The sequence below is a fragment of the Sander lucioperca genome, chromosome 11 (genome assembly GCF_008315115.2).
Source record: "Sander lucioperca isolate FBNREF2018 chromosome 11, SLUC_FBN_1.2, whole genome shotgun sequence".
Classification (NCBI taxonomy): Eukaryota; Metazoa; Chordata; class Actinopteri; order Perciformes; family Percidae; genus Sander; species Sander lucioperca.
Genome location: NC_050183.1, coordinates 33470626 through 33495743, shown reverse-complemented (window position 1 = coordinate 33495743; position 25118 = coordinate 33470626). Strand labels below are relative to the sequence as shown.

At 40.2% G+C, this 25118-nt stretch overlaps 1 protein-coding gene across 1 annotated transcript in view; it reads right to left on the bottom strand.

Annotated features, from left to right (window-relative positions):
* The window catches only part of slc1a7b (solute carrier family 1 member 7b), a 93065-nt gene that overhangs the window by 2372 nt on the left and 65575 nt on the right, over window positions 1-25118 (bottom strand). The window contains exons 3-8 of the mRNA XM_036007470.1: window positions 13064-13279; window positions 8275-8317; window positions 7947-8178; window positions 7757-7856; window positions 6525-6758; window positions 5515-5709 (exon numbers count right to left, since the gene is read on the bottom strand). Of these exons, the coding sequence (XP_035863363.1) occupies window positions 5515-5709; window positions 6525-6758; window positions 7757-7856; window positions 7947-8178; window positions 8275-8317; window positions 13064-13279 (1020 nt within the window). The remainder of the gene's footprint in view (window positions 1-5514; window positions 5710-6524; window positions 6759-7756; window positions 7857-7946; window positions 8179-8274; window positions 8318-13063; window positions 13280-25118) is intronic.

Below are 25118 nucleotides of genomic sequence, written 5' to 3'. Positions count from 1 at the left end.
ATAACGCCAACATTTTCCTATTTACATGTTGTGATTTGTATAGTCACAGCATGTACAACAAGGTCACATGAGACACAGCCACAGTCTAACTGCATACAAACTGGGAACTATATTCTCAGAAGGCGAAGCACTGCTACTTCTGCTACTTGATTTATATACTATACTGATTTGCTCGCAGCACCTGAGAAGCCCCGTGGTGAGGAGCAGAGAGTAACAACGGTGCTTTTCAGGTGTTGCGCTAATCACAAGTAGCAGTGCTTCGCCTTCAGAGAATATAGTTCCCAGTATGTTTATGGTTAGAAGATGGCTGTCTCATGTGACCTTGTTATTTGTATACGCTGTGACTATACAAATCACAACATGTAAATAGGAAAATGTTGGCATTATTTTGTCACTTATTAGGAGCAATAGGCTAGATGGAGCCGGTTACCTCCAGTATCTGTGCTAAACTAAGCTAGTGGTGGATGCGTCAGACAGAGTTACGACACGCACGGAGATGAGAAGGGTATGAAATAAAGCAGAGGTGCCATGTGCTTTGATGCTATGGCGACAAATCGCAATTTAAAGGTTGCGCTGAGAAGGAATCCAACAGGCAAAGAAAAACCAGAAAGATCCAAAATGACCTGGAACAGAATTATAATAGACAAACTAGCCAAGATGAACCTAATTTATGAGAGAGGCTCAACCTGTTACCAAGGATAGGGATTAGGAAACAATGTAAAGTTCATTAGTTCTTTATGTCTCCCAGGGGACAAAGTAAGTCAATACATTTTGTTAACTGTAATCCCGATATTTCTCTAACCTTAACCTTTAGAGCATGTCCACTGCTCTGGTAAATTGGCCAAGGAGAAAAACCAATGCCTAGAGTGGTTAAGTTTCTCAGATATAAGGACAAGTTTGCTGTATTGAAGAAAACAAAGTTCCTTAAAGGCATAAACATCTTCGTTAATGAAGACGTTCGACAGAAACACAAGGATATAGTCCCAGCAATGAAAAAAAGAGGCCAGATATGATAAGCTTGTCATCTAAGGAATAGCATAAGGAAATCCGATTGGTAGACGACCCTCTGCCAAGTGTTAAGCAAAAGAAATAGCCTGTGCTAGGTGCTAGACCTATGTTCCATATGTGGTTACATAAACAACTCCTGTAATCCTTCACCTATTGCTTGGATTTAGTTCAAATTTGCACTAGCAATGCCTTATTATCTGCCCTACTCCTCAAAGTAATATGAATATTAAAATATGTATTTATTATAAAACTAGAGCCTCAGTTGTCACAGACACCTTTTTAAAAGAAAGTGATTTTTACGTTAAGCTATAGAGCGTAGTTTCTGTAGCCCCCATGAGGAATTCTAAGTAATGACAACAACAATGTTGGCGCATCAACATGATACAAGCCCTCCATGATTGCACACAGCCCCCACCCCCTCCCCCACGCAGTTGCTAGTAAATTATCATCATTATTGTAAAATTATCTTCACTCGAGTTTCTGTGCGCGAAAGTCGTCGGACGAACATATCTTCTATAATCTTCTGAACATAGCCATACTGAGAAGTACCGAGAGAGTTGTGTGGAGCTGATGGTTGTAATTAGCTTTGTAGCAACTCATTTGGCAATGGCTTGAATCTAACTGATGTTCATTAATATCAAGAAGTTACACACTAAAGCTTTAAGGTAATAAATTATGGTTTTGGTAATTTAAAAGATTTTTTATGTTCTCATCTTCTGTAGTTTGAGGGTTTAGACATTGCTAACGTTTCTGCTGAGCTGCTGGCTGGCTGTTTGAATGGGGATTGGGAGCTTAAGTGAGTGCTGTTACTGTTTGGTCCCAGTGTTGCAGTTTCTTCCTTTTTTATATAATGTTAGTTATTTTTTCGGACTGTAAAAGTAGGGGGCTCAAATACTGCCTTCTGAAAAAGTGCAGGGGACAAATCCTCTGTCCCCCCCAGTAAACACCCTTGCACATCTGTGTGTGCGAGATGGGATGAAAGAAAAAAGATTTTCACAAAAAAAACATCATCATCATCATCATCACTATCACAATATCTTGAAAGATATAATAATCACGCAAAATTCTACACATAGTGGCTTTAAGGGGAAATTTCTACAAAAAATTTCACATATTAGTCTTTTTTTGGTGTTGAATGTCAACTGCCTGGGATTCTTAATTGGTTTCAAACATAGTTTGACTCTCCTTTAGTATCTGTGCTCTCACAGACTCAGCCAATCTGTTATTGAGCTGCCCTACTTTCCCTGGTGGTAGCAGCAGACAGCTGGTATGTTGTTCTGATGAATGCTTGCAGCAGTTACTGATTATGAGAATGTAAAGGGAAAGTTGAGCACATGAGCACATACACTCTAGATTTAATTAATGAAGTATGTTTTTTCAATTTGTTCTTGGGATGGATTTAAAAGACAAGCCTGGCCTTATGAATCAGTCTACGTCTTTATAGCAAGCAACTGTCCAACTGCATACTGATTAAAAGCATCTTCTCTGTTATTAAATGTTAGATGACTTGAGTGCGTAACAATAGACACTGTGTGGAAAGTGATCACCATGTTAGTGTACATCTGATATCTGGTGCAGATCCAGAAGTTGAGGATAGGATGATCCCACCGCTCATCACAGCTTGATAGTTAGCAATGGAGAGGGGGGGTCAGAGGTCCAGTAGTGGCGTCACTGGAATATGGTGGTTTATCAAGACCACATGGCTCTTTTCAGAGAGAGATAAGCGGATAGTTTCAATCTACAGTTGCTATATGGACGTATATAGGAAAAACATAAAGTGTCAAACAGGGGAGTTTGACAAAACACACAATAATTTCCTTTGTTTTCTGTAAGGTGGTGTCAGAGTGATATCAAATATATAACATTACTAATGTATGACACTGTTCTTTACAAGTAGCTTGGGAGTTGATTATGACAATGTGGCAGTAAAAGATTTGTTCTTGAATGTACCGAGCATGTCAGAAACCATTAGTAAATTAATGCTAGCTTCAGCTTCATATTCTAGGTTCATTCCCTGTTTTTTCAGTAGTTCTTACATGCAGGACATCTCCACACTATTTTTGTAATTTGGGACAGGTTGAAACACAATGAATATCACTGTTTGCCTTACACTTGAAGCACAATGGAGCCTGCCCTTATCTCGTATTGGTTGCAAATTGTAATGCTTTTGTCTGCAGATTATCTTCGGCGAACTGTACCAAATACCTTTGTGTTATCTGTGTTATCTGTATTTCCATTTCTCTCTTCCAGCAAATCACTCCCAGTTCTTTAGCATCAGCAGAAGTCTATTTTCCATAAATAAGGAATTAAGAAGAAGAAATGAAAGAGATTCTTTCTAAATATCTTGATCGTTGTACTATCAGGATAAGAGCCATAAGAAGGCCATTATCGTCAGAGATTGAAACCTAGTCAAGATCTAAGGGCATTTTCACACCTACTGTATAGCTTGTCTGCTCTGGTCCGTATCAGTTGATGAGTTTGTGAACTTGGAGCGGCTTCCCCTTGGTTCAATTTCAGCAGCTGGGTCACAACCACGGAGCGAACAATTACCTTAAGTGCTAGAAATGGGCGGGGCTTTACACGTCATATTTAGTCAACATCTAACATACTCCAGTCCAGCTGTACACCACAACTACTGTTTTGTAGCTACTTGAAATTGTCATTGTACAGTAGTGAGAGAGAGAAATACATATTATTTTATGTTTTTTTTTTTTGCAGTGAGTACGTTCTAAAGCACAAATAAATAACCATCAAACACTTCAGATGATTTTGTGCTTTTCTTTGCAGCAGCTGGACAAGGGAGTAGTATCGATTTATGAATATTTTAAGACAAGGGGCGAACATTTCTCTTTGTTTGATATTATTAAAAGTAAAGTTGGGCTTTGCTGTCGTCTTCACGACTCATTTTAAAAAAGAGAGAAAAAAACTTATTTTCATATCTTTACGTTCTTTACTCGCGGAGTCAACTTTGAAAAACAGGCAGACATCTGTCAGCGGACTGTACATAGGGAATTGAAATAATTGAACCGCTGTGCTGTTAGTGAAGCTGCCTGTGAAAACCCAGCATAACTTTTCTCATTTAATTTTATCTCTGCTGAGTCAAAACACACTCCCTCCTCTTTTGTTGATGGAGTAACCTCTTTAAATGTGTGGCACTTATTTATGTGAATGATACAATAATTAATATCTTAATCTTAATTAATTAATAAACTCCTGGACTGTAATTTTTCAGATGTGTTTTTAGCAAGATTTCTGCTCATGTTCAAAACATTCTGCACATTTAAAATAACTCATCCCATCTATGTTCTCTGGCTTTGGAGGAGTTGTGATATTTTGAGAAAAATAAAGTTATAATATTACAAGAATAAAGTCACACTATTTTAGGAAATAATCCACCTGCACCATAGTCTGCTGTACATTACAATATTATTCTGCTGATATGGTAAATCTCAGATGTTCTGACAGACACAGAGCCCTGTTTGAGACGCTGGTCTCCGAATTAGACAAAGTTTAGGGAAGCGGCTGAACAATACTCTACATCGGAGGTGGAAAACCGAAACTAAGGCATAAATACATGGAGCACAAGCACAACACATTTGTCGCAGCATCCCCGCAGCAGAGCACGTCCATGATTACCTGAAGAGGTACAGACCACTGAAGCAGCACTGCTTTGCGGATGTGCAAGAATCCTTTAAAGGGGATTTAGTAAGACATTCATCAATATATTGCTCCTCCTGCCTCTACTTTTGAGATTATCAGTATGATCTGCTATCCTCTGTATCCATTGCTGAGGCTGGTCAGAGGCTTTCTCCACTTCAGATTCAATTTATGGTTGCGGTGGCTCTTTTTTGAAGTTTTCCATCTACAATATGCTGGTCTGAGGTATTCAAACGGTGTGTGGGTTTTACAGCTCATCAACGACCGCAGACATGTTTACTGTGATTTCTTGGATTGCTTGATGAAGGCAGGACCTCCCGAGCAATTTCTGGCTCTTCTATACCTTATTGCAGTCTTGGAGAGCTCACCCTGATTTAATACTGTTTTTTGATGGCATATGGAGTGGGATTACTGAGAAAATATTGATTGATGCTCACATAACAGGGTGTCCAAAACATGGAAGTATCTCGGATCCATCATCGATCTTTACATCTTTGCTCTGCTTATGTGTCAAGTTTAAAATTATCATTTTTAAAGCAACACTATGTAACTTTTAGCGCGAGCTGTAGTTCCAATGAGACAACCTGTAGGGGGACCGAAGCGGGAAAAGTTACATAGTGTTGCTTTAAACTGGTGACCGACATCTTTCCTACATCTGTGCTGCAACTAATCAGGTAAAAAAAATCACAGAAAACACTAATTAAAGTGGATATTTTGAAAGCCATATATTACGCATAATGTATTTCTTTTATCAATTGTAAAGGATTTATTGTCATTAATATCATTGCTTAATTATTTATATGTTAATGAGCTTAGAAGCACAGATGGTATACAGCACGGCCCACTGACCTGATGGTGATGATCTGGCCAAAGTCCAGCTCGTAATTGTTAACTTGTGCGATGAATATTGCTGCCACAGCCTCATAAAGAGCGGTGCCATCCATATTGATCGTGGCACCCACAGGGAGCACAAAACGGATGATGCGGCGGTCAATGTGGTTGTTCTCTAAGAGGCACTTGAAGGTTATGGGCAATGTGGCAGAGCTGAGGAAGACAGAGAGCTCAGAACATTCGAAAGTCAGGCAAAAATCATTACATAACCACTTCTTAATTTCTCTTGGGCATGTGTGTAAAGCAATATTATCTATTTATGGTTTGTTGTGGTGAAAGAAACAGCTGAAACTTTTATGAACAAGAAGATATGCAATAATGTTTTAGCATGCAACAATTTAGCATGCAACAAATGCTTTTTGTTGATCTAGTAGTACAGAACACACATGTGCTGATGGCGCTGCAGCAGGCACTTACTTTAGCCTTGGCTTAGCTAAAAAAACAAATCACCAACACTGCACTCTCAATACACACTGCCTTCTATAGTCTGCCACAAAAACAAGGATTGATTTCACAAAATGTAATGGACCATTCCAAAGTAATTGTGTGTTTTAAAATCACATAACTGTAGATTGCTGACGAGCAAAGCATGCTGTTAGATTTTCAGTTTGTTGTTTTTCTACCTTCCAGGCAGCCACTGGTTTCCATTAATTTCTGTATGGGTTCAAAATTAAACCAGTCTGAAATCTACCACAGTGAACTAAATGTCTGCTTATGTGAACAAGTCAAACCATGCAAAACAGTTAAATTGAAGTCAGTTTATATAGAGGAGATATATCCCAAACTATCAACCACACACACCAGATGTTTTCTGATCTCTCAAAGTCCCTCTGAGGCTTTTCATGATAATGTTACAGCAAAGGGATAGGGAAGGAAAGGATAAGTGGTATTAGGACTCAGAGATATATAATTTTGATTCACACAAGAGAAAATAAAAACACTTATCACCCTGCAGTCATTTTCTTTACCTGGAAGAGGTTGCCAGGGCGATGAGCAGGGCTTGCAGGATTCCCCGTATGTAAACGATGGGGCTCTTTTTTGTGATGAAGAAGTACATGGCAGGAAGGATGAACAAGCCGTGCAACACTAAGCCAAACACCACAGTGATGGCATAGAAACCCAGCTTTTTCCCCATAGCTGACGGATCGCTCATCTCCAGGATCTTACCGGCCACCAGGAACACAATACCAAACGGGAAGTACCTGTCAGGACGAGGAGTAGCTAAAAGTCAGCAACAGTGGCTTTTTTACGCTAAAGGATAGATGGTAACGTTTCTAATATCCAGAGAGTGGGGGCTTCTACAGCCAACAGCAGGAATTTCATATCAGCTAACTTTACCTTTTTTAAACTAACATTTGTAGATAAAAAATACATTTACTTGTAGTAAAGAGTACAGAAGCCCCCTTCTTTACTCTTAACCTGTGCTGCCTGTTAACGGTCTGGGACACAGACGTAATTACTTGTAGAGCAACATTGTGAAGTCAGGGTTAGCATTATTTTTCACTGTAACTACATGTATCATGTTGCAAAGCCAACAGAGCTCTATCACCGTTTTGCACGTAATAAAAAAGTGTTGGACATCCGAAGAAGAGTGCCACATACACTCTAAACTGTCATTTTTACTCAGAGACTGGTAAAAAAAAAGAATACTGAAAATGTCCATATATAAGCTGTATTAGTACAATTGTGTTATGTAAATAATCCTGTTAACACAGGTTTAAACAAAATTGTGCAAACGTACGTTTTGTATGGTCTTATTTAATTGATACCTGGCATCTTGTTTACACGTATTTAGTGTTTACAGCAAAAGAACAATGAAAAAAACATACTGCACTTAATCGAGTGATCACTTGAGGCTGGCTTAATTTTGGCTCTGCAGAAATCTACGTCCATATTTTATACTGTCCATGGTTTATAGTAATGTTCAGTTGATATTTTGGTATCGGGCACTCTAGCTAGTTGGCGCTGCTGAGGCAACTGGTAGTTAATAGGGTTTAGAAAAGGTCAAGAAGAGAAAAGTGTAATGGCTTGAATGATCTATGTTCAGACGTCATTAAAGTTATGAGGAAAACCTAAAATGTGTTGGACTTATTTATGCCTTCTCACACCCTCCTGCTGCATGTGCATCATTTATGTTTGTAAAAGAGAAACCTGTTTATAAATTCCTAAAGTAAAGCAGAACATTTAAAGGAATCCTTACCATATAACGATGGCAACTATTCTAAGAACAGCCTCATTCAGGCTCTGGCAGAAGTTCACCAAGGCGCTGCCATTTGGCCCCATCCTTCCCAACATAATACCTGTGAATACATACAGCACAAATTTGATTTGCAATGATTAATTCTACTTGAGACCACAACAGAATTGAGATAGAGACAAATAATTTTTACCCATGGTGGCTGAAAATATAACAATTCCAAGGACATTCATTCCATCACTTGTTCCTTCCCGAATTCTTATGAGCACATCAGGGGGTGGAGTCAGGTCAAGGGCGAAGTTCTGGATGTCAGTTCCATTATCGTCCTGAATACCGTAGATGAGTGCTCGCCGTGTGGTGGCCTCTGATTGGGCCTGACTCACTGTTGGCTTGGCTTTCACAATGTACTCACTACTTGTTCGATACTGTTGACAAGGAATAGAAACAGAAGCAGAAAAAGACTTCTAAAAAAGCTACGCCTTTGTGTTTGAAAGTGATGTGTGTGATATTGAATGTCTCACCTGCTGAAATGTGGCCTGGACCAGATTAGATGGGAACATGTTGCTACAAGGCAAATATACATACATATTAAACACTGTTGTATAGTTCAAAAAGTTTGAAAAATAAGAAAGCATGCAAACAATTAGATGCTTCTGGGAGGTAAAAAGACCTTTTCCCATCAGTTTAATTATTGTTTTTTTTTAATAATAAAAATTTAATAATAATAATCGGTATATCTGTAAGTTCTACATTATTTTTCATATAATTAGATCCTTCTTCACAACAAAGCTGGAGAGAACTCAGATGTTTTAGAGATTCATGCTTTGGTAAATAAAATGGCAGTGAGTCATAGTCAGCTGGTTCTAAATATACATGCCAGTTTTTTGGACAAGATTACAGAGCAGGAGCCTGCAAGAGTGACTCTTTCCAGGAGAGTTGGTGACAGGAGACATAATTATTCACATTAAAAATCTCCTGCACTCTTGGCTCAGTTGGTAGAACAGGCGCACATATACATAGAGGTTTATGCCTCGACACAGAGGTCCAGGTTTCGAGTCCGACCTGTGACGACTTCCTGCATGTCTTCCCCCTCTCTCTCCCCTTTCTCACCTAGCTGTCCTGTCCATTAAAGGTGGAAATGCCCAAAAAAATAATAATGTTATCATTTTAATCATTTTATTTCTGCTCCGGACTCTAATAAAATAACCATTCAAATACAAAAAAAAACATTGTACAAAATAAAAGCCTATTGCACACTAAGGTGTGACAACAAAAAAATGAAATACAGTATATATAGAATACCTAAATTTAAGGTCTTTGGTTATATAACCAAAGAGCATAAACTTATGTATTTTACTAAAAGCAAGTATTCAAACTAAATATAAGTGTACCAATTTTTCTTTCAGTTTGAATAAAATATAGATTAAATTCTGGAATTATTTTGAATAAATTATTTTCATTTTTCACTTTTATATTTGTTTTCAGTTCCACATTTCATGTTTTCAGATTCAAATTTTTTTTTTTTTTACGGCTTCAAATCTTTTTTTTCAGTTTCAGGTCTGTTTTTCAGTTTCAGATCAGTTTTTTTCAGTTTCAGACTTTTGCCCTACTTTTTGCGTAGGGGTGTGGCTTCAACTCAGAGGGGCGTGGAATTATGAGTGACAGCCTAACAAAGAAGGCAGAAGACTCTCCTCAGTTATGTTGCCTTCAGGAAATTGTGTTACTGCTAGAACTATGACTGAATGCTTTCTATCCACCATATACATGTGATTTTTACTAAAGAACCTGATGCCAGTGACAAAGTTCCATTTAAAATACTGTTTTGGACAACACGTGGTACCAATTACACTATAAGAGCAATAAACTGTGCCAGATTGTGCAGTTCAGCAGGAACAATTACTTCTCCCACTTCCACGACTTTGAATGAATGCACCACAGCATTCACTCGGCAGTCAGCATGGCGTCCGCTCCGCCAAAGCAACCCTGGCGCCAGCGCACAGGTAAGACATGTGAAAGTTATTAGCATTTTTGAATAGATACTTTGGGATATTATCCCCACAGTGGCATTTTTTTGTCATTAACACATAAAGGGAAAATAGGTGGACAGCTGGACAAAGCTGGAAATGAAGCATCGCAGCCACTGTCGAGTTATGGTCATTCTGACAAACAGAGGTTAACAAAGACACTACACGTTAAAGTCAAAAAACTTGAGCTGGACACTGAAATGAGTGTAAAAACACCAGCTAGTGTGAAGCTAACATTAGTTAATGCTAACTTTAGTGCTAGCGATGCTTCATTTCCAGCTTTGTCCAGCTGTCCACCTATTTTCCCTTTATGTGTTAATGACAAAAAAAATGCCACTGCGGGGATAATGTCCCAAAGTATCTATTCAAAAATGCTAATATCTTTCACGTCTTACCTGTGCGCTGGCGCCAGGGTTGCCTTGCCGGAGCGGACGCCATGCTGACTGCCGAGTGAATACTGTGGTGCATTCATTCAAAGTCGTACGTGGAAGTTGTCCAAAACAGTTTTTTAAATGGAACTTTGTCACTGGCATCAGTTTGTTTAGTAAAAATCACATGTATATGGTGGATAGAAAGCATAGTTCTCGCAGTAACACAATTTCCTGAAGGCAACATGACTGAGGAGAGTCTTCTGCCTTCTTTGTTAGGCTGTCACTCATAATTCCATGCCCCTCTGAGTTGAAGCCACACCCCCTACGCAAAATCGGGGCCAAAAGTCTGAAACTGAAAAAAACTGATCTGAAACTGAAAAACAGATCTGAAACTGTAAAAAAAAGATTTGAAGCCGTAAAAAAAAATAAGTTTTGAATCAAGTTTTTGAATCAAGTATGACACCGACCGGCCCCAGACCGATTGAGTGCTTTCGTTAAGACAGACAAATTGCCAAAACATCTTGCTGTGTCTTGGACAGAAGAGTGGCCACACTACAAGTATGACACCGACCGGCCCCCAGACCGATTATCGCGTGCTTTCGTTAAGATCACGCGCAAGTTCATAGGTCGACGCTTTTGGTGGAGCAGCACCTCTCAAAAACTCAAGAAAATCTTTTAAACTGACCATTGTTGACAAATACAGAATCAGCAACTGCTTAATCTTCTTGCTTAAAATGTTTTCAGAAACAAGCTTCGGTGAACTATTTTCGTAAAATAAGAGACAGATTCCGAACAAGCCGCCATTATGGTCTGTTAGATCGCTGATCTTTGATTATGTCACACTACAAGAGGTAAAGACACTCGTCAGTCACGAGTCACGACTCTCATAATTGGGCACAACTTTGAACGTTTGTCTGCGACGTGGCTGTCGGGTCAAAATCGGGCTGAATTTGTGTAGTCTGACCCTGGCATTAGGGTTGAGGAAGTATTTGGGCCACTGTAAAAAAAAAATACCAAGTCATAATTTCACAAGAAAAACTATCAAATTTTTGTTCTTTTTTCAAAAAGGTTGCAATATGTTAAGGGGATAAAAATCAAAATCTTTTGAGAAAAAATTGTAATACAGCTGATTATAAACGTCTCTGATTTACATCTCTTTCTCTGGGTGTTCTTACTGTTAATGGTGACATTTTTCATTTCAATCAAAGGGCCCCCAAAAGCATGGTCATTAACTGTGGTCACAAAGATCACTTCACAAACCAGCTGTTTGGTCCAACTTTTTTAGCCAATCATGCCTTATATTATTCTTGTGCCATCATGTACAAAGCATAAAATCATTTCCATATTCATATTCATTTACTGTCCGATATGCAAACTGATAAACATCAGTTTGCATATCGGACAGTAATAGCAATAGCAGCAGGCACACTAGCGAGACTGCCGGCTGAGCCAGCTACTTCCAGTTTAGTGCTCTGCTAACTTGAATGGGAATTAAATTATTTAATTTTGCGGCTCTCTAGACTTATCAAATGTTATCGGACCGAATGGTCATTTTGCAGGGTTGTGAAGCTCAAAATAATGTATCCACTGATTTATAGACGTCTATTTCGCTATGTAAGTAGGAGAACAAGTCTTTTTGGGCCCCGTGGCATCGCGTGACAGACACAGAAGTTGTAATTCCACTGTTTGGCTGCTATGTCAAATTTCCTGGGGGCCTGGTTGAGACAAATTCCACTTTCACACAGTGGTGAATTGATTTTCCTATCCTCAATAGGGTCTATGGGTCATATGTTATTATCTTGTCAAAAATAAATACAGCAAAAATTGTAAAGCCAACTAAAATAGCATAAATTTAGCATAAATTCACAGAGGCTGGATGGCAGCTTGATACATTTGCGTCCTTCTGTGGCTCTGATGGGACCTGACAAAGTCTGAAAATACTTATGTCAGTAGTTGTCAGACTTAGGCTTGCAGACAGGAAACCTGCATTATAAAATAGGGGCATGGAGTTTGAAAGACATGAGTTGCCTAATAGGAAGTGTAGCATGTTTTTAATCTTGAACCATTCAAAAGGTCAGGATGTCTTGGCCTGTGCTGCTTTGATTTTGACAATTCTTTTTTTAAATGTAGAAGTGCAAGGCGCAATAACTGGAGTAACCTTTTAAATATATGATAATAATAGGATATCCTAATGTGCCAAACTAATTTCACAACAATGAACCCTGTACTGAAGTGTACTTTAGATTCTCCCCAGCCCTGATTTGGAAACATTAGCTGACCCACTGCTCTCACCTGTTTACTCATTTACACAATTCTACATCTGAGTTATTTTTAAAATACCCCAGAAAATTACAAGGTATTTCTTATTGGATTACAACTTTATCATTTCCTTGAAATATATTATAACATTCTGACGTCTCTCTCATGAAATCCTGACTTTATTGTGGCCTCATAAAACTCTTAAAACAGTGGTATATGTGACAGATGGGTATCACCTTATAATTAAATATATAATGTAAAAATATAAAATAATGTAAGGTACACACTCTCACTCTCCTTTGATCTCATTCTTTTTTAGTCCCATCCTGTATGTGCCTCGCTTCATCACCTTTAAACCCTGACAACACAAATCCCCTGCAGCAGATAAATAATCTGTATGCAGCTTTCAGTAGGTGCTATTTCTGAGGAGGGTAGCTCACTGCAACCCTCCCAAGCTCCCCTGCTTATCATGCTTTCCCTGCCAAAAAGCATGTGCTCCACTTGTACTATTTCAGTACAACTAGCTGATACAGTAATTGCCATGCATTGAGTATTGCTCACATACAGTATGTTAAAATAATGAACTCGGAATTAGTTACGTATAGTGTGTACATGTACCATGTACTGTAGTCAGATGGGTGTTATGGTAGTCATACCGGATAAGGTCCAGCAGAGCATCAGCAGAACTCATGATAGGCTTGCCACTGTCCTCAGAGTCCTCTTTCTGGGCTGCTCCGCCTGGGTGGATGATGGAGACCATGATGATTCCCACTATCACGGCCACAAAGGTGGTCCACAGGTAATAGGACACTGTGATCAGACCGAGCCGACTGGAACACTTGGCGTCGAGGGCTGCCAGTCCTGACATTAAACTGGAAGAGGAAACATCCAAGTTAGACTAAATAGTTAGTACTTTATTTTCATAATATATGTTGAACCATGTTATAGCAAATGTTTCAATGCAATCCATCAAGAACTTTGACAATCAACTTATATTGACAATCTTGATCTTCTCCAGGAGGTGCAAAATCATTAATTTTGAGAGAACAATCTCACCACAGTGTTATGGTTTGGACATTTTTTGTTGCCTGGTTTTGTATATTTCGGTTGCCTGTATTATTATTTCTGTATATTCCCTGTGTTTGTATATTTATTCTGTATATTTCTGTTTAGTTATCTCCTTGTTTATTGTGTTTACCCTGTCCTGACTGTGTTCTGTTTATTGTGTTTTTTTTGGTTAATTCCTGTGTTCTCTGTCGGGTTGTGTCAAGTTTCTGTGTTTAGTTGATTTCATGTTTTTGTCGGTTGTTCCGGTTTCCTGTTTTATTTTGGTAGTCTAGTTTTCCGTCTTGTCTTGTCCAATTTACTTCCCTTGTTTTCCCGCCTGTGTGATTGTCTGATGTGCTCCACCTGTTCCCCAGCCCTGGTGTCACCTGTCTTGTGTCTTCTCGTTACCTAGTTTATTTAGCCCCTGTGTTTCCTTTGTCTGGTGTCAGATTATTTTGTGTCCTCGTGCTGTCAGTTTGTGCCTGTTGCCCCGTTCTGCGTGACTTTGTCAGTTTGTACCATCCTTGTGCTTCTTTTTGTAGTTCTCTTAGTGTTTTCCAGTCTCTGTACTGCCGCCTTTAGTTAATAAATCCTCAGTTTGAACCTTCTCCTGCCTGCCTGCCTGCTCTCCCTGCATTTGGGTTCACAATTCCTTGCTCCTCATCACACACAGGTTCTTTTTGTAGCTCTTCTGGAATTTTTTATAATTCCACGTGATCTTCATAAACAGATCAAGAGACCGGCTGGTTGAGGTGGTGATGGTAAGATTGTTTTTCCTAGTTTGTTTTCAATGTCACTGTATCTACATTTACATGACAACTGAACAAACTTCATCTGTTGAGGAAGATCATGTGATATAATCGAAAGCTCCAGAAAAACTACTACTGTGGCGCAACTATTTCTCAACTGCTGTTTTGAGGCTGTCCTCCATGAAAAACAATCCCATAGAAGCTTCAATAAGCTTATTACAACCCATATTTACCTTTTTTTTATAGTGGTGGTAACCACTAGTGGCCATAGTAATTCACTCAAAAATACATTTCACCATTGTTGACTATGATACTTTTTTTTTTTTTTAAATCAAGTAAAAACAAGCAATGTCAGGTTTACGTGGGGTGCGTAAGTTTCACTAATGCAACTGTGTTATGTACACTGGAAAGTGCTTAATATAAAAAATAGTTTGTCCTTTTGTGGACCCCATACATGATTCCCACCCTCAAAGTCCACTATGCTTCCGTCCCTCTCTGTGATGCCAGGACAACACTAGGATGAATCCGTACCAATCCTTAGACATAATGGTAAGAAAACGTCTTAACTGTTTAAGAAATTATTTTAAAGTGTTTTGTACAGTATATTGTTGTTTAGATTCCACCTTTGATCTTATAAGGGAAAACCTGTGGTGTGACAACCAGAGCCACGCCATGATAGAACATTCTGGTAAACTTTACCCGGGTAATTTATTTTATTACTATTTTTGACCAGAAAAGAGAAATTCTTACCACTTCTTTCAAGTAGATTTGCTTACCCCAGCTTTAAAGGCAAAATATGCACAGTATAGATTAGTATAGTTGGTACAATACAAAATTGACAATGAAGCCTTCAATTTATAATTCCTATTTACAAAAATGTGTTAAATTAATTTGCCATTTAACTTTATTTTCTTATCACAAATATTTAAATTAAATAGATACTGTATATATGACAATGATAGCATTTTCTATTTTTAAAGGTCCAATATGTAATATATTTACTGTATTAAATAAAAAAAATGACTACAATATGTCACCAGATATTAAGGAAACCTAAGTTAAAATACTATATTCTCTGACAACAATGCTAAAGCCAGTATTTTCTTCTTTTGAATTTTCCATTCTGGGACACAATGTTGGTTTTTGTTTTGGCCTGTGTGTTGTCAACACCCAACTTTGACACGCGGGTGCCAGACATGAAATGCAAACACGCAAAAGCAACGTGCTGGCTGCAGGCATGGTAGCAACAACCAACCAAACTGGATTAACAGAGTTAGTTTCATTCTACCAGACCTAAAAAACAACTTGGCATCTTTCTAACCAGTTGCATGACCAGAGACGTGGTAAAACATAGGAAAATATTGGAAATGCATTTAAAAGATGGAGACAGCTTAGAGCCCAAAAGGCCACGAGCTGTTATTTCCTCCTGACTAGGTAAGCATTGAGCTTTAGGCTAATTTATCACGGCTAACATTACTAGTATGGATGTGCATTATTTCAACATTTGTGTGATTGCATTAAATTATATAGAGTACTCAAGTTAGTTATTTGCAAAAAAATGAAGACACAGCCACTGAAGTCATCCCGACTGGTGCAGACTAACGCCGCCATACTAACACACTAACTTTCTACGTTACCAGCAAGGTAATGCACGGAATTACGAGGCCTAAGGCCAGGGGCCTATGAAGACAAGGGGGTATCATGAGCCAATAAAAAAATCACATTGATTTGTAATTTGTAGAATTTCCTGTCTGTCACTTAAGGCTAGTGACAGCAAGGCGCAAGAATGGGCTCAGCCCACCCAAACGTGTGTCTTGCCCACCCCATCAAAAGTTAAGAAAATGTGTTAAGCCAATGGAAAAAATAGCACAAAAATACAAGTGCCGTTTCTAACTTCTGATTGTGTGGGCAGCCTAAAGCCAGCCTCCAAAGTTGCACGCTGCCCACTGCCCAATCTTCTCGTGTTCAGGCTTGTTTATGTGGTTCAGGCACAAACACACACACAGCTCTGACAGACCAGGGGCCCGTTTCAGGAAGGAGGTTTAACAAACTCTGAGTCTAACCCTGAACTCTGAGTTGATTTACCCTGAGATGGGAAACTCAGGTTTTCGGTTCCAGAACAGCTGATTTGAGTTGGTTGACTCAGAGTTAAGCGTGTGCACCACCACAATAAAAAGGCAGCATGAATGGAGCCGTGATACTATGATTCACCATGGTAACAACCACAAACAAACTGGTCAGCGGAAATACTCATGCAAGTTTGAATATGTATTTGTTTAAAAAAGCAACACAGCAGCTGCTGCAAAAGAGAATTTGTGTGGGAGAAAATTGCTGCTAGAGTCAATGCGTAAGTTCCAATATAGTGTATTAATATATTTAATCATAAGTATAATATTCATAATCTTTTATTTCAAAGGGTTTACATCATTCACCTGCAATACTGTGGACCTCCTTTTTAATGGCTCTTACTGGTGTGTGTCCAGGGAACACTACAAAAACTTTTAAAAACGTTTCAGAGCGAGTCACACTCTTCTGACGGCGCTTTGCTATACAGTGGCTTTACTAAAATGCTCCGCATCACCAATGTTGTAAAGAAAACTGCAGTTTGCAAAAAACGTAATGTGACAAATAATCTGCTGGGATGTAGAGCATGGCCACGATGGGTGACGTTAGTGATATGAGGACGGATAAGGTTATGGAGGCTACATAACTGATAGACTGGGAAGAAAAACGATACTTCTCAAATAGGTAGTTATCTGGAAATTAAAATGCGTCAGGGCCTCAATATCATCTCCCGACCTTTGTTTAACTCCCTGTGAAGTAATCCAGCTTCTTCATCAACGGGATCGTCGACAAAAGGAAATGTCATGTTTTGAGAAGAAACACGTTTTATTGTCTGCCTAACAAAGTTAATAAACCAACACTGTTTTTTTATTCATGCAGATAACAAACTCCGCTAAAATGCGCCTGATACAGACTGAATGAATGAAAGGAAATGAAAGAGTGCTGTGTCAGAGGGAGGAGACTGAGAGAAACTCGAGGTTTATTGAAAAAAACCTGCTCCCGACTAGGTTAGGTTCACAGGCTCAGTTACCATAGTAACTGACTCTCAGGTTAAGTTACCTCTCTTTCTGAAACAGAAAACCCAGAGTTTCCCTCATCTCAAGGTTAACAAACTCAGAGTTTTCACTAAACCTGCTTTCTGAAACAGACCCCAGTCCATCACTATGTGTCTTCTGTCTGTAAAAATACAGACGAGCAGTGCAGCATCTTTAGTCCATGTAGCTGCTTCTTTTGATTATAATGGAGGCGCTCTGCTGTGCATGTTGCGGCAGAAGTGTCGCAATGCGTGCGTGCTTCAAGTATTTCTGCCCTAGTTTCGGATTTCTACCTCCGATGAAGAGCAGCGTGCAGCTGCTTCCCTAAATTTTGTCTCATTCAGAGACCCAAACGGGGCTCTATGTCTGTCAGACGGTTTGGATACTGCCATACAGCAAAGGAATAACGTATTGCACTGTAGGGGTAGTGTTTTTTTCATAACATATTGTGATTGTATCAAGTTACAACTTTATTCTCCTAATATTATGCCTTTTTTCTCAAAATATCACAACTCTTCCTCATCTCAGAACACAGATGGGATGAGTAATATTTTGAATGTGCACAAAGTTTTAAACATGAGCATAAATCTTGCTGAAACACATCTGAGTTATTACAGTCTTTAATAGCAGGTTTATAAATGTAACCAAGGGATTATTATATTGCCTAGACTCAGGTTTGACTATAAAATAAAGAAACATAGACTTCCAATGCCGGAACCAAGACTTCCAGCACTGCACGTCTTGCTTTATTCAAACACAACACAGTCAACAGTCAGCCAGTTAGTCTCGCATTGTCAGACCTTCCTCCACAGCGCTACAAGGGAGGGTCTGGCGAGTCCACACAGCATTCCTAGATGGGAGAATAACGTGCTCTGGTTCATTGGCATTTCTTTAAACCAATCACAATTTGTCTTGGGCGGAGCTAGGAGCCGCACGGAGCAACGGCGGCTCTGCAAAATAGCCTCGGGAAGGAACTTGTTTGGGTGAACCGTGTTCACTCAAAGTTTGTATTAGTTGTGCAACGGAAAACTTAGATTCGACATATAGTCTAGCTAGCTGTTTCAATTTACCCTGCAGAGATCTGAGGAGCAATTAACCATAGTCCTCACAAATCGACTGGAGTTCAATAGCGTCACTGCAGAAGTTATCATTGATAATTAATGGGACAATTAATGTTAGCTCAGTGACGTGTTAGCTAACAACATTAGCTGTCAGTCTCCTCTTCCCGCTTGTGTTGACTGACATAGCCGGTTGCTTGTCGTGAAAAACAATGTATTACATTTGTAATGCTATATATATATAGTTAGCTTATATAACGTTAAAAGGAAGCAATGCCGATTTTCAAAAGGTGTTTGTGTCGTTGCAGTGTGGGACGAACAGTGTTTTGCTTCCCCTCGTTGCACTTAACGTTAACTACATGACAGACTACATAATCTTTTTAATGAAAATAAGAGAACTGACAGTGTACTCCAAATGCACCTTTTATTTTAATTAATTTAGCTAACTGTATTTACATTATTGTCAGGTCAAATCAGAACTTCTTAACAGCTGGCTGTCTGCCTGAGGATCTCCATCAATGGGTCGAGCTCAGAGGAATTTAACTACAAGAGGCCATCAGAACTGTTCTTCTCAAAGCCCAGGAAAATTAAATGTCAAAATTCAGGGTGGAGTTTGTCAAAAGGGAGGACTTCAGACAGTGAGCGGGATTATCTTTTTTCCTGCACGTAACGTGTATTTGTAATTTATTTTCACCATATTACCTGTCAGGGATCATCCAGTAGAAACCCTTTTAATTCAATAGCTGTTAATTTTGCTGATCTGCTGCACTCTGGATCAATGGACTGAGAATAAAGCTGATGTCTAATGGATGTTTGTTAGGTTTAAGTGATGCTTTTGACCTAAGATGCAGATCATCTTGCCTTTGCTGTCTCACAGAAAGGCTTTCCATCAGAATGAGATTTTCATCCTTTGACACCTGTCTCATGACCCAAATCTATGCTATATAAACAATGTGTTTATAGTTAGATCTCGCCTCTTTGCACTCAAAGTGCACCAGATTGATGCATTTAATGCATGGAACGCACTGTCCATTTACAACTGAGAAGCGGGCATATTCAGTCTCAAGTGCACCCGAGGCGGTCAAGCTCTCCCATTGGTAATCCAGTCCAACGCTGTCCCAATATCTGGGTCGTCCCGTTACAGTTCTCTAATGCCAATCCCATCATGTGATAGAGCATGCATGAAAGACAGGTCATCTGCGTCACCGTCCATTCCTATAGGCTGCTTCCATGTCGGAAGATTAGAGGGAACCAGGACAGTTGAGGGAGGCAACATGGAGTCTTTGTCAGGCACACTCAGCTCTCCGTCCGAGCCTATGGCATTCACCTAACTGACAGCAGCTGGAAAGGTGTTGTTTGTCTTACAAAACTCAGAGTCTGGAGGTCGCCGTGAGAGTCCATCCTTTATGAGCTTTATGACCCAGTTAAATGGATCCAGTTCCAATATCCACCTTGCTCTTTTCCCTGTGGGGTCTTTGTCAATAGACATGCCACAAAGGCCAAGAATAGGCTTATGATCATTTATTATGGTTAATGCGGCTGATCCAAAGTGATGTCTGAACTGGCATACAGCCCACAGTATGGCCCACAGTTCCCTGTCAAATGTGGACCAACACCTTTCAGTGGGCGAGAGCGACTGACTGGCATAAACCACCACTCTCTCCAATCCTTCTCCGTCCTGAGCCAGTACAGCTCCCAACGCTTCCAAGTTTACGCCTGTCAGTGTAAACTTTAAAGGGGACGTCAGGCATTGTGACAACTGGGGCAGATGAGAGCACTAGCTTTTTAGGTACTCAAAGGCTGCATCATAATCAGACGTCCAGTGGAAAGGCATGTCTTTGCATGTTTCTTTTCCAACTGTCGCGGTCAGTAATATGATAATGGCAGTAATATGCAGGGTAAAAAGCAGGGGGTCCAGAAGAGAGTGCTGGAACTAAACAGCAAAGCATCATGTGTTCCTTGTGGAAGTAACACACTGAACCTTGTTGTTGGTGATGCAGCCAAATCATCTGTGACATCTATCAGCTTCTTTGGTCTGTTACAGCCACTTGACACTCAGTTTAGCTCCTCAGTTCACCACTGGGCCATTCCCTGAGAACATCTCATGGACTTTTTAGTGAAGGTTTTATCAACAGCAAAGTGGGAGTGTCGGGTTGAAGCTATTAAAGCTGTTCGCTACCAGCTGTCTGAAATATTGAAGGCATTGACTGCTCTCTTATGCCACAGAGAAACGGGATGCAGAAGTTGTCTCAACAGCTGGAAGTATCTGCTAGGAGATGCAGAGATGGCCTTTTCTGGTGAGTACTATTGTGTGGTACAATGTGTTGTTCCAGATAAATAAAGTGAGCAAGATCCTGCAGAGCCCCAAAGTTTCAGTCGAGACAGTGAGGAAAGAAATCAAGGCTGTGACAGAATTCCTTCAGGAATTTCGAGAACATGGATTCAACTCTGCTAAAACAGATGCCAGGGAGATAGCAGAGTGGATTGAGGTGGAGATAAGCTGGCCAGAGGTTTGGTCGGAGAAGTGCAAAAAGACAGAAGAGAAAAAACTCAGCTAACTGCAGAGGAGCTCTTCAAAACAGAGTTTTTCCTGCATCTCATATATACAGCCCTTGTCACATTAAGGGAGAGATTTTCACACATGGAGACCTTCTATGTGTTGTATGGATTTCTCTATTCGACTGACATAATGAGAAGTGCAGTGCAGGGAGGGATGCTGGATGAATGCTGCCACAGACTGGAGCAAACAATGGATGAAGTTGATGCAGGGGACCTGAAGCTGGAGATACAGGGTGCAGTTAGATCCTTCCCCACACATATCTCATCACCATCTGAAATGCTTGATTACATATATAAGGAGAGTATCCTTGACATCTAGCCAAACTTGAGTAGCTCTCAGACTTCTACTCACTCTCCCTGTGACAGTAGCTTCAGGTGGGAGAAGTTTCTCATCACTGAAACTAATTAAAACATACCTCAGGTCAACTATGTGCCAGGACAGGCTGACAGGCTGCACTCTGCACTCTCTCCATTGAGCATGAAGTCAGGAAATCACTGGATATGGAATCAGTGACAGCAAGATTTGCTGAGGCCAAAGCTTGCAAGGACTGACTTCAGTGTGGTCTAAACTATGCCACCCAGCCACAATGAAGATAAAACAGAGACAAAGGAGGAGAGGAAGAGATAGACATGAAAATTAAAACATTCAAGAGAGTGAAAGAGAAAACGGGGATGAAGAGGAGGAGAGAAAGAGAGAACAGGGACAAAGAGTAGAGAAAAAGAAATAAAAACATTCAAAGGAGAGAAATGGAAAACAGGGATGAAGAGGAGGAGAGAAAGATAAAACAGGGATGTAGAGAAGGAAAGAGAAAACAGGGATAAAGAGGAGTAGAGAGAGAAAAAAACAGGGATGAAGAGTAGGGGGGAAAGAGGAAACAGGGATAAAGAGGAGAGAGAGAGAGAAAACAGGGGTGAAGAGGAGAGGAAAAGAAAGGAAGGCACAAAGATAAATGGTAATCATTTTAAGTATATATCTGTAACTCCATAATTGACCTATTGTCTATGCTATCTTCTAAATTTAGTAAAACACGAAAGAAGACAGAGGCCCATTATCAGCTTTCTTTCAGATAGCCTGCTTGAAAACCAAGGTAATTGACGACAACCAATGAAAGCTCTTTCATGTGAATGGGCAATGAAGTACTTTTTTGTACAGAGATCATATTGTTTATGAAAATAAGATTTTATAGTGAGGGCATTTGTTAAACTATTAATATGTTCTGTTGTTGTTTACAGATGCAGATCCAGACATCCACATCAGCATTGGGTGGCTGTGGATCTGATGTAGAGCAGGTCTGCCCTCAACCAAAAAGATGGGTGGTCCGATCCCAGGCTCCCCCAACCACATGTCAAAGTGTCCTTGAGCAAGACACTGAACCATAAGTTGCTTCCCGGATGCTGTATGTAGCTGTCCACTGCTTAGGATTGTTACGAGGAATGACAGAACGGACCCAAACGCACAACTCAGTTCAAACAAAAGGTTTATTTGGAATGAAGGGAAAAAGGGTAGGGAGAGGGGCTGTGAGGAGGTGGACGCCAAGGAGCAGGATACGGGCACAGGCTGGGGCTGGGAGCAGCTAAGGAGCTCAGGGAGAACGGGGAGACAACAGGCGAGGGGCTCGAGGAAGGGCGCTGGAAGCGGGGAATGCGGGCACAGGCTGGGGCTGGGAGCAGCTGGGGAGCTCAGGTTGAACGGGGAGACAACAGGCGAGGAGCTCGATGAAGGCGCTGGAAGCCGGGGGCCGAGGAGCGGAGGTAGAGTGGAGCAGGGAGCCGCGAGGAGGGGACTGGAGGATGAGGCCAGCTGACTGGAGATAGAGGGATGAAAGTAATGACAAAGTAAAAATATAAAAAAATAAAATAACAAAAAAACAAAGGGATTAGGACAGAGAAACGGATAACGCAGGAATGCAATGGTGATCTTGAGGAGCTTGGAGCTTGTGTCACCGTGAAGGCTGAAACAACGATCAAGCGAAGATGGTGAGTAGATCCGGGGTTTAAATACTGTGCTTGATTGAAGTAGATGGCTGGCAGGTGTGTATGGCGGGAGGAGTGATGGTGAGATGGCGAACAGGTGTGCACAATCAGCTGGCTGGCGCAGGCAGGAGGGGAGGGGGGGAAACAGAGAGACACAGAGAGGCAGGGCCGACACAGAAACTGGTTGCAACACAATTGCCGATTAAAATATATCTGTTCACGGATGTGTTTATCCATTACAGTTTTTCCACATTACGTTTAGTAATGTTTATTCATGTCATTCTGATAAAATAGCTGCAGTTTCCCCCCCTTAAATACGTTTTCTTGATCGATTTGTGATAGCTAGCTAGCTAGATAGTTGACCAGTTAGCGAGCAAGCAAGCTAACATTAGCCAGCAACTAAAACCACAATATCACAATGTGTTTCACGTCAGTGTCACTTTTTGGATGTTTTCAGCACCAGGGGGAAAAGGGTTTGTTGTAACGTTACTCAACACCGCTGAGAGACTTTGGTACTTCGCGGCTGGGGCTGGGGCTGGCCGCCGAGTATTTTCGGGGCTGACGCCAAGTATCTCCTGTGCCAAGCCGCTGCCCCGGAGATACCGGCCGAAGATACGCCTACATCAATACGATGGCTGCCGGGTGTTGCTTTCGGACTCTCCCCACCTGCACCTTTTGTTCACAAGACAGTCACCATTTGTGGGTCAAACGTAACTGTAAAGAAGACAGCTAACCGCTAAAGGGGGAAGCGAAGGGCGTTATGGTCTGTTTCCCCGACGGAACATAAAACTTTCTGTTACTGCTGTTAGCATCGTTATCACCCAGAGCTGGAGTTTGTGCTGGCGACAATAGTCGATGGTTCAGATTGCTGTAAGTTTAAGGTGACCAGATTTCCCGGAACTAAAACCGGGACACTTTGCGCGTGACCGTAGTGCTCGTGCACGCACACACTTTTTAACGTGAACATGTGCCAGCCCAGGTCAGACATAGACACAGACAGTAACTTCATTATTTTTGATCATAGGCTCCTCATCTAATAATAACAGTGTTTTTTCCTGTAAAATTAACAAAATTGCAGCAACAGCCTTTTTCAGTTTAGTGTGAGATTTTTTGTTATTATTTGTTATTTATTCCAATAACACCAAAATAATTAAAATGATTTATTGAAAATTTACAGCATTAAAAACTTAATTTCCTGCATTCAGGTGAATTTTTATGCACCTATTTCTACCTTTTTCTGAATCAATGTATGCTGAAAATATCTTTTATGTAAAGAGAAACATAGATTACAATCCAAATATAAAAACATAATGGGATATATTGCAGTAAGGCTCTCAGGGATTCTGTATTGCTTTCAACTATTTATTTTCCTTTGGATCGACTTTTCTAATTATATCTGAGTCAGCACACATGTAGCCTAGGCATCATTTACTCCTCCCTCCTCTTTTGCGTCTTTTGTTTGAGAAGTAACCTCCTTAATGTGCATATGACAATTATTCACCTCAATAATACATTAATTCATATTTAATTTATTAATAAACCTGTGGACTGTAATATTTCAGATGTGTTTGTGCAAGATTTGTGCTCATGTCCAAAACTTTGTGCACATTCAAAATACAGTATATCTGTGTTCTCTGTGATTTGGAGGAGTCATGATATTTTTTGAGAAAAATAAAGTTATAATAGGCTATTACAAGAATAAAGTCACTATATTTCAGAAAATAATCTATACCTGCACCATAGTCTGCTGTGCATTACGTGATTGCTCTGCTGATAAGGTAGATCTCAGACCTTCTGACAGGCACAGAGCCCCGTTTGGGTCTCTGAATGAGACAAATAGTTTAGCTAGGGAAGTGGCTGTACGCTGCTATACATCAGAGGTGGAAAACCAAAACTACTGCTGCAGAAATACAGTCCAAAAGTCCCCAAGCAGTGGGGAGTGAGGCAGAAAAACCAGGGTGGGATAGCTAGCTAAATTAGCATTAGATTGGTTTTCTATCTATACAGCTAACACCAACGCTAGCTGGTGAACGTAATCATGGGTTAGCCCAGTGTTATTTAACGTTAACTTTACCTTGATCAAAACAACTATACTTAAAATAACCTCATGAACGAATGATGTTGTAACCTCATAACATTAACGTTCCCCATGATTAGCATCAGCTAACGCTAACGTTACTTGTCAACATAGCACATAACGTTAAGCTGGATCAATCAATATTGAAA